Source organism: Dermacentor silvarum, chromosome 1 (assembly GCF_013339745.2).
Source record: "Dermacentor silvarum isolate Dsil-2018 chromosome 1, BIME_Dsil_1.4, whole genome shotgun sequence".
NCBI lineage: Eukaryota > Metazoa > Arthropoda > Arachnida > Ixodida > Ixodidae > Dermacentor > Dermacentor silvarum.
The window spans coordinates 443,964,269-443,979,334 of record NC_051154.1 but is presented as its reverse complement, the minus strand read 5'-3'; the positions used below and the strand labels follow the sequence as shown (position 1 = coordinate 443,979,334).

The window sequence follows — 15,066 nt, the reverse complement described above, 5'->3', positions numbered from 1 at the left end:
ATCAAAATGTTAAGGCCCTAGGGTCCTTTTTTCATTATTTCATTATTGCTTACTGTTGCCCCGCGTCTCGCGTGCGTCCAAACCGCATTAGGCAGGCAAAGTCCCAGTTTGAATTGCCGAGGACGCGAGCGCCACCTTGAAGGTGTTTTAGCAAGTAATCTACCCGGGTGCGTCGCTGTTGTATGCTAAAAATGCTGGAAACAGGGTTTGTGTTCGACTTTCCTCGTAATAGAATTATGTTTTCTCGTATATTCAAATTACAATACGACGCTATTATGTTTGCCAGTTGTAGTTACGTCCTACTTTACTATTTTCTGACGGATATTACTTTGATAAATTCAATTTCGTTGACTAGCGCCTTGCGTCACGCGGAGGGACTGGGCGGTGGAGGTGGTTCGGGATGATTTTCGTGGCCGGGCTACGCCCCCGGCGCCGACGCCGACACCGGATTTTCTGCGACACGGGGCCCTTAACGTTCTCGCGTTTAAAATATCTTACAAGGTCAATCCAAATAGGTCGTGAAGCTTCGGGCGAAAAGTGGTTGAAAACAAACTGTCACCGACATGAGCAAGGGTGGTTATGGGAGCAGCGATTGAAGCGCGACTATGTGAGGAGGGAACACATATTCGGAAAGAAGAAATTATTTTTAAATAACACGAGACAAAGTTTGGCTCACGCAACCACAATAAAATTCCTAAACCATTTTATGCACGCGTGGCGAGAAAAGACAACTCTATTTGACTTTTTTCATTATCAATAAATACCATTTTTCAGCACCCACCATAGGAGGGGGCGTTGACACCGCTGTCACTTCACTTACAATGCTATGTAGCTCTTGAAGTGTGCAGAAAGGCGCGCTCGTAAAGTTCACCCCTTACAAGACGCCCCCCTCACACGTTGTGTTTCGCTTGTCGCCGTTTGTCTGAATTTCATGGTGCGGGTAGTTTCATCGTTTCTTAACCTGTTCACTAAAAAGCAATAGGTTATGACCGCCAAGTAATTGTTTACCTTAGCTGATTTAGTGCGGCTGCGCTGGCCGACGGGCTTGGCGCCCGACGATGGGACCAGCCCTCTACACCTCAAGCGTTCGTCGGCCGCGAAAAAAAGTATGTTCTGTGCAGCGGTGTGATTTCGACACCCGTATGGTTGACTTTTTCCAGTATTGCTTTCTGCGCTGAAAGCTCGAAACGTCCGTCAAGTCGAATGGCGGGGCATTTGAATATACAGCTCTAATGGCAGGCCACCAAAACAAATTTCAAGCCTTTGAGAACAGTGACGGCACTTCTGTTTTAACGGATATGGCGTCACATTATTTTTTTCTTCAGAGGGGAGTGTTCCCTCGTCACATAGATGGCAGAAAGCCCATGAACCGTCGATGAACCGCAATGTTTTGAACGTAGGGGCTTCTATGGAAGCTTCACTACCACTGCCTTGTATCACTACCTTGTATCTTACGCTAGAAGTGTTCCTGAGAGCAGATGGCAGTCAGTCGATATTTTGGAAGCAAACAGCGCTAAAAACGGCACAAAACGTTGTTTCTTTCCAAAACATGTACCAACCGACTAACCTAGTAGCGTTCTATCGATTGTGATGTTGGAGATCTTACAAGTGAAAGCTGCCGGTCAATGGTTATTATCACTAACAAAAGAAAATCTTTGTGAACTTAGCCCCTCATTTTTTATATATCTCGCAACCCTAATGAAAGCGAAAGAGTCTAGGTCTGCCCAACTTTCATATTAAGGGACCAAGTATTCCAAGGCTCCGCGTTGATGCGCGGATGTTTTAAGTGAGCATCATTGCGCATAGGCAACCAGTGTGGCAGTTCCGTTGTCCGATATAGACACACCTATGTTGCGGAAATCGAGAACGCATGCAACATCAATAGAGAGCTTCAGCTTTTTCATAAAAGTAGTACGTTTCGCGGAATACCTGGTTTCCAGAGTTGTGGGCGGGAGTAGCAACGTAGGTAGCGACATCTTTAGACGCTTTGTCCAACTACAATGCATTTGAAATCCTCTTTTTTGTATTGCGTGAGTGTTCTCGTCATGGAGGGACGACAGAACTAGGAGGGAGCATAGCGCAAAACAAGCGAAGCCAAGAGAGTCGACCGTACACGTGATAGTGTCACAGTAAGCATTACTGTCTTCCACCACCGCACTCAGCATAAGCTCTTATGGAAAGACGGCGAGTGCCAGAGCAAATATTGATTACCGCAGTCGCACGTTGCAAAGAAAACGATAATTAGTACACTGCAATATAAACGACTGGAGTTATGCGACCAAATGTCGAGAAATTGCGCATAGAGTGATTGGAAAGGTGCCCGTAATAAGTGCACCTCGGTTAAAACCTGCCCCAAACGAAGCACACTGGGCTGAGTCCGCCGAGCAGAGTCACGTGGTGGACCGGCTTTCTGAGGCAGAAAGAACGGAAGGTGTGGCTTCCGGAGATTTGGCTCGGCAAGGCTGGCTGCGTGACGTAATGCTCTCTCCTAGTTAATTTCCTTCCTCCGTGCTTATCGTCGACCAAACTAAGATTACTCACTGATTGGTTAAGATTATATCGCTACCGATGCCTTCCAACAGTATTTCAAGCTTTACCGATAAAGCTTGCTGAAGCTTCATCGGTCGTTATCGACCTTATCAGGCTACTTCCGACCCTTATCAACCCTTATCAGTTGTCATCACCCTTATCGGACTCGCTCCGACCCATAACAAGCCTTATCGGTCGTTACGAACCTGTGAAAGTAGATGTCCAGCGAAGATCTTGCAAAACCACCACTACAACTACTGAGGGGGGTATGCAATGCTTCATTTATGGCTTTAATGCTTGTTTTGGGCTTGTTCTTTTTGAAACGTGTGCTGTTCTGTGTGTTGTATGGGTCATTTCAATTATTGTATGCACTGTTCGCTTCACTTTTCTGAGCGCTTGTAGCCACAGCCATACGGGGATATGAGCCATTGCATTTTTCTTACGTGACGGACGGACAGGTTACTTCGTTGGGTAGGCATAGAAATGCTTACGCATTTAATAGCGTGAATAAAAGAGGCGCTAAAACGCTGTCCTGTGGTACACACATTGTGGTTGGTTACTCAAGCAACGTTTAATCTAGTGAACAATGGGACCATCTCCGAGTGTTAGCTTTTCTATGTGAAACGCGGTCAAATGCTTTAGAGAAATCTAAAAAATTGGATCAATTAGCTTATGGTCATGAATAGCCTGGGCGGCATCATGTAATAATTCTCAATATTGAGAAATTGTTCAGATTCCCTTACGGATACCACGCTGGGTAGAAGAGATGATATGTTGTTCTTCCAGGTACATAGTTATGTGTTTTAATAATACATGTTCTAATAATTTACATACAGAGCTAGTTATGGATATCGGTCTGTAATTTGAAAGCACAGTTTTGTTGCCTGATTTGTGTATATGTATTAGTTTGTCTCAGTGTTTAATATGAGTTTAAGCTCGCCTTGCTTGGTGACGATGGGTGGTTTTATTTGTGCATGGTCGGACTGTTCCATAAATGCATATTTCCGTCATCTACGGTACAAAATGACTCGAAGATATCATTGAAGGAAATTGCAACAGCGCTGTTGTCGTCGGAGGAATGCGTGTGCTCGCCGTTTTTCTTGGGATTCAGGTACTTACAAAATTTATGTCGGGCGTACATTAAAAAAAGGCGAAGAATATTCGTAAAGCAATTAGTTGTAGCCTTCCTTAGTTTACACCTGATATGATTAACGGGCACTGTGAGTGCTTTTCTAGTTAGACTTGCTGGTATCGTGTATAGCTTTTTTCGTTTCTTTTAATTAAATGTATTTGCAAGATAGGTTGGCATAACGGGTGATGCTCCTTCTCTCTTTAGCAATCTGTACTCATAAAAAATTGGCCGGCTAAAACAAAAAGAGCGAGGGACAGCACGCAGCAAATATAGGCCGGCTAAACCAGACACGCAAAGGAAATACAATATTATTATGAACGGTAAATATAGAGCCGAAAGTTCAAATTGACGCGTGGTAGGTCACAACACAGAAATTGCACCGCAAGTAATGTCATTTAAGAATATATACAGCCACTTCACTTGTATTTTGAGGCAGCGTAGTCTACGATACAATATTATACGAGCTTACACGATAGGTTTTAACGAAGTCAAGATCAAGGGCACTTCGAAAAAGCAATAACCTGCCGCGCGAAACCACGTAACATATTTAGCACGCTCTTGCAATTATTTGCGATTGTTGCCACTTCCAAATATTCTTCTCAAGCTCTAACTGCACGCTGATACAGTTCAACTATTTGCCATGCCCTAAATGCTTTCCCCAATGAGAGTGGCCCTTTGTCCAGAGCGTTACTTTTCGCTTTGCATGTATAGCGTCACGGGTGATCCGTGGGTTTAGTCTTCTGTTTTTTTGTTGTTGTTGTTTGTTTTTCGTTTAATTCGGTACGCATTTTTTACGCAGGAAGTCATCATGTGAGTAAATTCACTTCATATGGCTTTTATATCAGAAGACAAGTTTGAAAGTGCTAAGAAAGAACCGCGTTAGAAAGAAAGACAGCCGATTATTCCTGTATTGCCGGCATGGCTCAAATCATGATACGAGAGCGATGCTTGCCGATGAAATTCCCCGTCATGCACGGGTATGGCACATAATATCAGCTGGTGGTCAGAGATGCCTGGCATGATTTACATTTTACTACTCTCGTGAGGGCAAAGGTCACTAATAAAAATTAAATCAAGAGTATTTTCTGCGTTAAACCGTGTACACACCTGGGCTGAGTCACTGTCTGATATACGATGAAATTGACCATTTCATCATAGAATAAATGAGCGTCAGCGGAATTGAAATTCCTAAAATTCCCATTTATTTCTGGCATCTTAAACACAGCCCACAGTGATGACACGTTGACCCATCAGCAATTTCCAAAAAAATGCTTCTACGCCTTCAACATCTAGAAGTACTTTGAAACATACCTTTTGCTGATTAAAAGTGCCATGCCGCCAGCACGCGTAGGCCAGTATTTCCGTATGATTGCATAGTTTCCTGTACATGTTGCCTGATCATTAATGTCACTTGTTGGCGAGGTTTCTCTGATTGCGACAAAGTCGGCCACCAGTTCTAGTAACAAACATTCAAGCAAATGGCAATTTGTTCTGAATGCTACGCACGCTTAAATTTATTAAAGTTACCTCTAATGTCGTCGGGGCCGTAGTTTCGATAGCTCACCTTTCTTCTTGTTTTTGCTTGTTGTTGTTGTTGCTGTTGTTTCTGTGTTTGTTCTGCCGCGATGTTTACTTCAGAGCTTACGGCGACCACATCATTCTTGTCTTGATTCGATCAAAACATTTCGCCAATAATCCCAAGTTTTACATATTTCAAACTAACCTTTTCTCCCGTTTCCTTTCGTGCTTTTTCATAGTTCCCTAGTTTCTCTCTTATGTTACGAATGCAAACTTAGAAGTAATCACTTATAGAATCATTACTCCCTTTCAGCTTGTAGCCGTTCTTTAGTGCTATTACTTAGTAGCGATGATCAGCAAGCCACTGAATTATTAGTCTGCTTTTCTTAGCTCTAGGCTTTCCTAATATGTGTAATCATTCTATCACAACCACCTCGGATTTCGAAACGGTTTTGATAATGATGTCATTCACTGTGCTAAACAGGAAAGGGGCAGGACTAGCCCCGAGTTTGGCGAAGGGTGTAGACATCTTGCGCGGGATGTCTCTTCAGGTCCAGATTGTGGTGTGCATGGTGCCGGAGGTACCTGTATGTGACACTAGCATACAATAAGCAGTTGCGGCCACTAATGAGGCGATTTGGAAAGTGAGCTGAGAGAAAGATTTCGAGGTTGTGGAAATCAACAGGTAAGTGAGAAGGTATGGTGGTTTTTAAAGAGACAGAATCCACTTCAATCACAGGATTGGACGAGAAGTGGGTTGGCAACTTGCGCGTCGTGCAATTGACGTAGACTCTAGACTGGTTCAAGCAAAGATTAAAGGGGAAAGTGAACGTTGGTTGACAGAAATACATGAGAAAGGAACGCCGCATCTAGAATATTTTGTAACCACATTAACTTATTAGGCAGGAAGTCGGGAACACTACAACATATATCCTAGACAAAGATAGAAACAAACTGGAAGGGAACGCGGCATTCAAATACATTCGAAAACAGCCGAATCATTTCAAGGCAAATGCGAGGTGGTTTCTGAAGAACAAAAGAGCATGTACGAGAATCACCTGGTGCTGAGAAATTTCAACTCGAAAAAAAGCTAATTTCTAAACGCACAGCCACGGGTTTAGACGAGGTTTCCGTTACGCTGATTAATGAGCCAAGTCCAAAAAGTAAGGAACCTCTGTTGAAAGCAGTGGAAAAAAAAAAGCTTACAAGATAGGCGAATATCAGACAGTAGGCGACAAAGTAGAATTTATTTAATTTATACCGGTAAGGGGGAAACAGATAGAATTGACTCATATAGGGAATTATATCGGTTATATAGAAAGGTTAGCAATGTACGCGAATATATAAAACTGCAAGCATTGGAAGAACAAAATGGCATACTTGGAGACCTTCTGGAATTGCTTCCGAATTGGTACGCGTCTGGATGACTTATTTGTTCTCACTCAGTGTATAGAATTGTCCAGAGGCTTTTTCAGACATTACCGGAGGGTATGACAACGCAGATCGCAATATTTTGTGGGATATTCTGGAATGCGAAGGTATAGGCAGCGACTGTATTCAGATTTTCAAGGATATTCAGCGAGAAAATACCGCTTGTGTTCAATGAGAACGGATGAGACACGAGGAGAAAGCTGATATCAACAAGGGAATGAGTGAGACAGGGGTGCCCCCTATCCCCGCTGCTGTTTATGACGTACATGGTAAGGATGGAATTATGGAAAGGGCGCTAGAGGAAAGCAATATCGTATTTAATCACTATTACAAACAGGCGGGCACCATAGTAGAACAGCAGCTTCCATGATTGTTTCATGCGGACGACACTGTGTTGCTTGCTAACAAGCAAAGTGATATGCAACGTCTGGCTGATATCTGTGGACAAGAAGGTGAGAACTTAGGAATAAAATTTAGCGTTAAAAATCAGGTTTTATGGTATTCAATGAATACAGTGTTAATAAAGGGCCAGGAATACCTCGTGTAAAATAATACAAATACATTGGTGTAAGGATAAACGGAGGCGAGAGATATCTGGAGACACAGGAAAAAAAAGCAAAAGGGAAAAGAAATGCGGCCATAATGAAACACAGAGTGCTATGGGAATACAATATGTACAAGTTGCTCCGGGGTAAGTAGAAAGGTGTAATGATTCCAGGACTTACATTGCAAATGCGGTTGTTTGCTTGAAGTCATGGGTACAATGAGGACTCGATGACAACCAAAGGTCAATGGGAAGCCTTGCATTGGGCGCTCACGGGAAGACTACTAATCAAGCTGTGCAGGGTGATAAGGGCTGAATAAGTTTTGAAGTGAGGTAAGATCAGAGTAAAACGGATTTTGAAGAACGACTAAGGAATATGGAAGAAAGTAACTGGTTGCAAGAGTGTTCAGATATTTGTACAGAAAATATATTTCACTGCTATTGCACCCGGCACCCGGTAAACCACTGAAGCTGAAGTGTGCGGCCCCCGTATGAGCCATGCATGAATTCTTTCTTTCTTTTTCAAGAGAAGCTTGTATTGCCTCACAAGTGTCGGCGGTGGTGGCGGTGGTGTGACGCTAAAAGCCCGGCTGCTCCCAGAGTAGAGCAAGTGCGGGGAAAGCTGTGCCGGCGCCGGATTACGTGGTGCGCACGACCAATCAGGATCGTTTGGTGTGTCGCGGGGAGGGAAAGGGTAGGAAAGGGGGTTGGTGCTCGCCCCGTCGGGCTTCTAGTTTCCAGATCAGTTTCGGCGACAGGGTGGGAAGGCCACGCGTGGTGCATTGCGCCAAGGAGCAAGCTTCGCTTGAGCAACGGCACCGCGAACTCGCTTGGGAAAGGGCTAGTCGTCGACGTGCACATTCTAGCGAGAGGGCTTCTGAAGCCCAGGCGAAACGTCAGCGAAGAACCGCGGACCCCGAGTTACGGGAGCGTGATGTTGAGGTCAAACGTCAGCGAAGAGCCGTCGACCCTGAGTTTAGGGCGAACGAACCGCAACGCCTCCGAAAGCGCCGTCTTGCCACAAGCTTCGCCTGCCCCCATTTTATTGACAGGGGAAGGGCTGGTGAATTTTTTCTTTCTTTCTTTCTTTATTTCTTGTCCCTGGCTTATACCCGCATATCCAATCGGGGTATGCGCCACACGTGATTTTATTATCGGTAATCGTGACTTAACTGACGCGCATGTAATCTTATTGATGTCACGACCTGTCAGTCATGTTAGTCATACATTCGTGCCCTTCCATGCGAATTTTGGTATATACCAAGTGAACGAGACGCGAGTTTTGGATAGGTTTGTTTCCGCCGGAGGGTTTCTGTGGTTGGACCACGATTGTTTCAGCCTGTACATATACAGCTTCGCTGTAAAAGATTGCCTCACAGTAGAGGAAAAGAACTAGGAAGCCTACCAGCATATATGCGACCGGTATGGTCAGCAACACGGCAACAAAGAACGTCAAACGCAGAGTGAGAGAGGCTCAGACAATTTCATGGGTGGCGGCAATGGAAAAGAAACCTGCTATGGACTAACCACCTCAAAGGAAAAACGAAATAAAGAAAGAAACAACTCAAAGGGAAGCTTCTTACTTTGCGAAGCGAGACCAGGGTGCCTTAGAACGCGTAGTTATAAAGCAAGGTACACCAAGGACGAAGACGCATGTACTTGCTGCGGTAAAGCTAGGGAAACGATGGAACACGTTTTATTGGAATGTGATGCTATCTACCCAGCTGCCAGTTTAGGCTCATCTTGCCTCCTTGAGGCGTTTGGCTTCCGGGATAGTAGGCGGACGGTAAACATGTCCGCAATAGAGCTTAGTAAGACGTGATTGGAGGTTTGGTGGCAGAAAAGTATGGACATCACAAAAAACGGAGGCATACAAAAACAAAGTTCTCAGTAATTCATGGGTCAAAATGTTTGATGCTGGGAATTCTTTGTATCTGGGTGTTTTCTCAAAAATATAGGTAGGACATTAGGCAAAATAATGACCAGAGCTTGGTGCCACAAACCACCACCCCGTTTCCAAGGGGACTAAGCATCCATCCATCCAATCGGCGTGGTTGTTGTTGACACTAGTTGCTCCAAGGTGAAAAACTATAGTCAAGCTTTAGGGTCACCGATGGCGTTTGCTGGCTGATAGGAACAGGAAGATGCGTTGTACTACCATGTGTCTCACATATCGTGCGTCGCGTCCCTTTGGTAGTAGATGGAGAGTGACTGCTATCTGCATGAAGCCCAAGAAGGGGCTGTTCAACCGCGCCATTGAGTTGCCGCCGTGCCCGTCCGTACCATGCCCTTCCGTGTCGTGCCCTTTCAAAAAAGAATTCGTCATATATGTCCCGCCGTGGATTACCGTGTGATATGCAGCACTTATCACGTTTCTTTACGTCGCTTTATGCATAGGAAAGAGAGCTTTGCATACGAAGTGCATGCTTACAGTGTGAAAACATTCTTGTATAATACTAAACTCGCTTTCGTTCTTTATAGACTCGTACGAGATTTCAGCATACGTCATTGACTCCTCCAGAGCAGTCATCTCATGGCGAGCCTCGGGGGTAGTGGAAGTCTTCAAGGTAAGCATTACAAACAGTGTCTGTACTCTTGCGTTCTCGGTTTTATTGTCTTATTCTTTAATACCTACGAATTGGACTTTTCTATACTATTCTCTGAAACTATTCGTACAGGATGAGACCTGGTGGCACCCTAGGAGACCAAGTCATAAAATTTAAGTCTCAGGCATGGACAGTACAAAATGAGATACGGGGCGAACTATAGAACGGTTATAGAGTAGATAGACACATATACGGTGAATTATTTGTAATTCACAGTCTATGAAAAGAGCCAGAAATTGAGCTATATTTTTGGCTTTGCTTTAATGGTTATTATAGTGGCGGGTATGGCCCCGTAATATACTGATATTTAGTGAAATCTTTTAACGGTTTATATCAAGAGGAAGATAGCGTAATGCTACTTAATAAAATATACCAAAATTGTAAATGCCAACTCACCTTCAGCTCCAAATTCTCTCCCCAGAACAATAATGTGCACACAGCATGAGAAGAGCTAACAAGCAGCGAGACAGTTGACATTGAGAATGGCATCCGCCAGGGTTGCCCGTTATCGCATCGGCCCTTTAAGATGATCCGCATGGAAACAGAGCTACAGTGTAGCAAGTTTATTTATAAACTTGTAATCTCTTATAGTGTAAAAAAAGAGAATGGGGTGGGAGCAATGTCTGCCAAGTTTAACGTATCCAAATCAGATTGTGCTGGTTGCCGAGAGCCAGATATATATTTAGTACCTGGCATATATTTGAGATGCAGATAGCGTAGTGCTAGGTTTTAGGCTTACTGGAAAGTAATCGTCACTCAAACGAATCGTGTGATCAAACGCTCGCACTACAGCGAAATTAAATCACGAAGGTAGAATATTATGGGTACTTCTAACTGAGGATTTAGGAGACAAATGATTACACAGAAATATACTGTGTATAAACGTACTGTGGGCGAGGCAAAACCAGGCAAACATTGGCACCTGGTGTCCGCAAGTTTTATTTAACAGGGCCCGCTCAATCAGGTGGGAGCGGGAGCAAGCGCCGCTGGTCTCCGATGTTGCAACCGCCGATTCCACTGCTCGCGCACCGTGGGCGTGCTGTGCGTGTCGTTTTCGTCTTTTCGTGTCGGATCACTGTGGCACGTAGTAGTGCGCTACAGTCCTATAAGCATTGAATACCGAACAATTTCTAAACTACTCCGAATAGATGTTCCCTTTCCAGATTCACCTGCATCTATAACAGTGGCTGAAATCATGCTACGATACGTACACTTGGAACTATTCTATCCTTAGAGGCCGGCTACATAGCGATTGCACGTCGCACTTCCATGTATTTACGGGTAAGAGCCGTTCTGATCAATTCATTTTTATTCACGTTTCACTTTATCCCGATGGTACTCAAAGCGGCGGGTACAAGGTAGTCCAAGGAGTGGGGAAAAGACTAATGGTTCACGGACTTGCATATGTAATCTATAGTGTTCTGTTCCAAATTCGAAGCGTAATAACACTGGATATAGAAGTGACTGTTCGAAGACTCATGTTAGGTGTGCACGGAAAGAAACGAGGTAGTACAGGCTGCACATCCTACATAGTACGGAATGCTCAGAGAAAAGTCTGTTCGCGAAACATTACTGGGAATTAAGAGGAAAAAGAGCCTTAATATTCATATTGAGTAATAAGGTACCTGTATAGCAAGAACATCCGACCACAGGGGGGAAATAGAACCAAGAAACTAACCAATAAATTTCAAACTTACGGTATGGATTGCGGCAAGCAAAATGGCATTAAACTTGTAGTTGGAGATGCAGAAACGACATACTGGATAGGCGTGCTGGACAAGCTAGCTATAGACATACGTCAAACATGAAATAACTAAATCAAAACAGATAAATTTACGATAATTCAAAGGGCAGTGCACTACTATTTGGAGCGAAACCAAGATGTCCGAGAAAAAGGTGGTCTAGAAGCAAATTTGCCGGTGGGGAATATGCATGCGCAACGTGTGAAATCGCACAGAAACCATAAAGTATATTCAGTTAGCATGTCGCCGTATCCGCCCTAAGGTAAAACAGGCCGTAGTTAAACTTCTAGAGGATTTCAGCTGCAAGGCTAAAAGAATAAAAGGGAATGAATATGCGGTGAAAAAAACCGCTGGATTACAGGGGGCATATAGGCACTGAACACATAATATATAAATACAATACTTTGTAGCACAATAAACTTATTTCAGGCGTGTTCCAATAGTGAAATGTTTGAAATAAATTAACACGGAATATTAGAGAAAATCCACTTACGAATATTCAATCTAATGTCGAATATTTTATTTGTTAAAGAAAAAGAGGCTTTGTATAAAAATATGCTTATTGACATTATTTACCTTGCTTATTTAACGGCCGGTATAAATGCGCTTAATGCCATTTGCAAATGGACGTCCGGAGAACTGGTATAGGAGCTGGTGAATAAGAAACAACTTGCTTTCAGTTATCTGGCACACCACAATCATAGTAACGCAAGAAAGGTAACAGCTCGTCGTCAGATGCACGTAGAATGTTCATTTCTTTCAAGGGAAGAAGTACGATACTGCCGCATCGCACATTGTCTTCAGGGGATAGAAAAACGGAAATCATGGTCAAATAATAACAAAAAAGATCAGTAGCCCTTCCCCTGTGGAGGAAATGGCGTAAGCGAAGCTTGTCGTGTGTTTCTTCGGTGTTCCTCCGAACGAATTGCACTGACGAGTACCACGTTGTGCTCGAACCACCAGCGGTCGCAAGCACTGCAGCTGGCTCTGAAATTCCGGTTGAGAAACTCGCGTTATAACCTGGCCGTCGCACCGGGGAAGTTGGCGCTAGCGTTGCCGAGGCGTGCACCAGCATTGTCGGGTTCCTGGAGGGCAAGACGACGCCTCGACATCGCGCTTCCACAATTCGGGGTCTGCGACTCTTCGCTGACGTTTCGCCAGGGCTTCCGAAGTCCTGACGCTAGAATCGACCCGTCAGCGACGAGCCCTTTCCCAAGCGCATTCATTCTTGATGGATTTTCATAAAATTGCTTCAAATTAAATCTGTCCGTTATGTAAATGAATGAATGACTCATACCCCCTTAAATGGCCCATACTCCCGTAAACGCGGCCTTCCCATTACGACCACAGAAGAGAAGTGAAAGTCTACGCTGCAATGATTAGCGGCAACGCAGCCAGATGTGGAAGCAGACGACGACTAACGCGGGAGCAGTGGCACGAGCGCGTGCCGAGCACGAGCGCAAGCTGAGGGGCGCAGGCGAGCCAGCTGCCGAAGAAGACGACGCTCGAGCCAATGCTGATGATGATAATTTTGTGCGTACATGGACGCCACCGAAATCTGTGAGTTATAACAAACTTCGGTTGAATAAACAAATCATTGAAATATGTATTAACTCTGACCAGGAACAGCTACGGAGCCTTCGTAGTGGGGCACTTAAAAAGCAATACGTGAGAAAAATGTACAGAGAAGAGAAATATTGTAGACAAAACAACATGAGATAGGAAAACAGAAACAAATAAGAAGCAGAAAACGAGGAGGCGTGCGTGAGAGGGTGCTTATCATAAATTATGATTATCTACATTTATAAAAAAAACAGTACATGAGCTCTGAAATATGCGAATACAAGCATAACACTTATTACGTGGTTATTTTTTCTCTTCTCTTATTATCGAGGGGGGGGGGCGGAGGGAAATCGAGCGACAGGGCAGTCATTATTGCAAGAACATGGCGCAGAAAACGCGGAATGCTGCACGGTATACTCTTGCGGCACACAAAATTGGAGTATGCAAGCCCAAGTTCTATGAACGTGCCTCGACCTCCGTAAGTGCGCATACACAACAGCCACAATCGCCATGGCACGTAACCACCGTATGTAAACGTGCATTCCAGTCGACGCTCTAAGAGTGCACATTCGACATGTCGCAAGGATATCGTTTCACCATCTTGCTTGCCTGCCAACAACTAGGCCGGATACAAGGTTTAGCCATCTCCTGACTACTCACAAAGCATCGCTACCATTGCATTACGTCTCAGCAATATGGCCGTCGTTACCACTGTGGTCTCTGCACTCAGCTCGAGTATTCCTTACCATTCCAGAGATCAAGAAGAATGCACAAATGCCGTCATCAGCATTGAAGCAGGCAGCATTATTGCTACTACATGAGGTCCACAGTGACCGCTTACATGTTTGCAGCGATGGGTCTGTCCTGCACTCCAATTCAGCAGCTGCAGTATTTGTCGCAGCAAAATTTACAGTGATAAAAATTCAAGACATCGCACCTGACATCAACGACGGCTGTCGAACTTTCAGCTCTGTGTGCACCAATTCAATTGATCGATCAGGAAACACCCCAGAAATTGTTCATCTTCTGCGATTCCAAGGCCACCCTCCAGAGTTGGCTCTCTGCATTACACCGTGTACCCCACGATAGACTTGTCGCGGACACACGAAAAGTTCACCATTGGGCAGTTGACAAAGGACATCTTTCTGGGGTTTTACGTGCCAAAACCAGTTCTGATTATAAGGTACGCCGTAGTGGAGGGCTCCGGATTAATTTTGACCACCTGGGGTTCTTTAAAGACATCGTATTTCAATGGCTGCAAAATCATTGTGGTATCCCTGGAAACGAGCATGCAAACGCAGCCACTCGATCTTCACACACAAGTGCCGATTGCGTCGCTATGCCGATGTCAAGAACAGACGCCGCGCGAACTCTCTGTGCGCTTGCTCGCGAGCTTACGTTGGCGCAATAAAATTTGCCATACTCTAAAAACCAGCGCCTTTCTTCCCTGGATCTTAATCTGAAGCTCCGCCTTCCACATGGCTCACCAAGACGGGAGGTAACTCTCGTTTGTGGTCTGTGGCTTGGAGTAGCTTTTACCAACCCGTGCTCCTACCTTATCAGAATGGCCACAAGTCCAGATTGTATAGTTTGCGGGTGCAAAGAGACGATAGCGCATGTCCTATTTGATTGTCATCATTTTAGTGCAGCGAAGTCCTCAGCACCACGCTCGACAAGATTGACAAACGTTCCCTTACGGATGCCAGAAGTCTTGGTCCCTGGTCCCAGCCGACGTCGGCACGAACTGCTTTAAAAGCGCCAGTATGCTTTTTAAAAGAAACAGGACTCTTTGAAAAACTAAAGAATGTGCTCACTGATGCGTTGCTTTTTTAATCTTCGCTTGTTTTCTTTTCTGCCCTTACCCCATCCCCCTGTGCAGAGTAGCCAACCGGACACTAAACTTGGTTAACCTTTCTGCCTTTCACCTCTTGTCTTGCTCCTCCTCCTGTCTTTTTGTAGGTCAATGCAGTCGTGAACACTGTCGACGGTCTTAAATATCTT

The 15,066-nt window shown here is 44.6% G+C and overlaps 1 protein-coding gene across 2 annotated transcripts in view; it reads left to right on the top strand.

The window, feature by feature from the left end:
- The window catches only part of LOC125942620 (uncharacterized), a 66,438-nt gene that overhangs the window by 26,194 nt on the left and 25,178 nt on the right, over positions 1-15,066 (top strand). The window contains exons 5-6 of one of the 2 annotated variants that reach the window (XM_049660828.1): positions 9,636-9,721; positions 9,833-9,892. In XM_049660828.1, the coding sequence (XP_049516785.1) occupies positions 9,636-9,721; positions 9,833-9,877 (131 nt within the window). In that variant the 3' untranslated portion in view covers positions 9,878-9,892. Of the gene's footprint in view, positions 1-9,635; positions 9,722-9,832; positions 9,893-15,066 lie in introns of those variants that run through there. The other variant, XM_049660827.1, reaches the window with a different exon arrangement.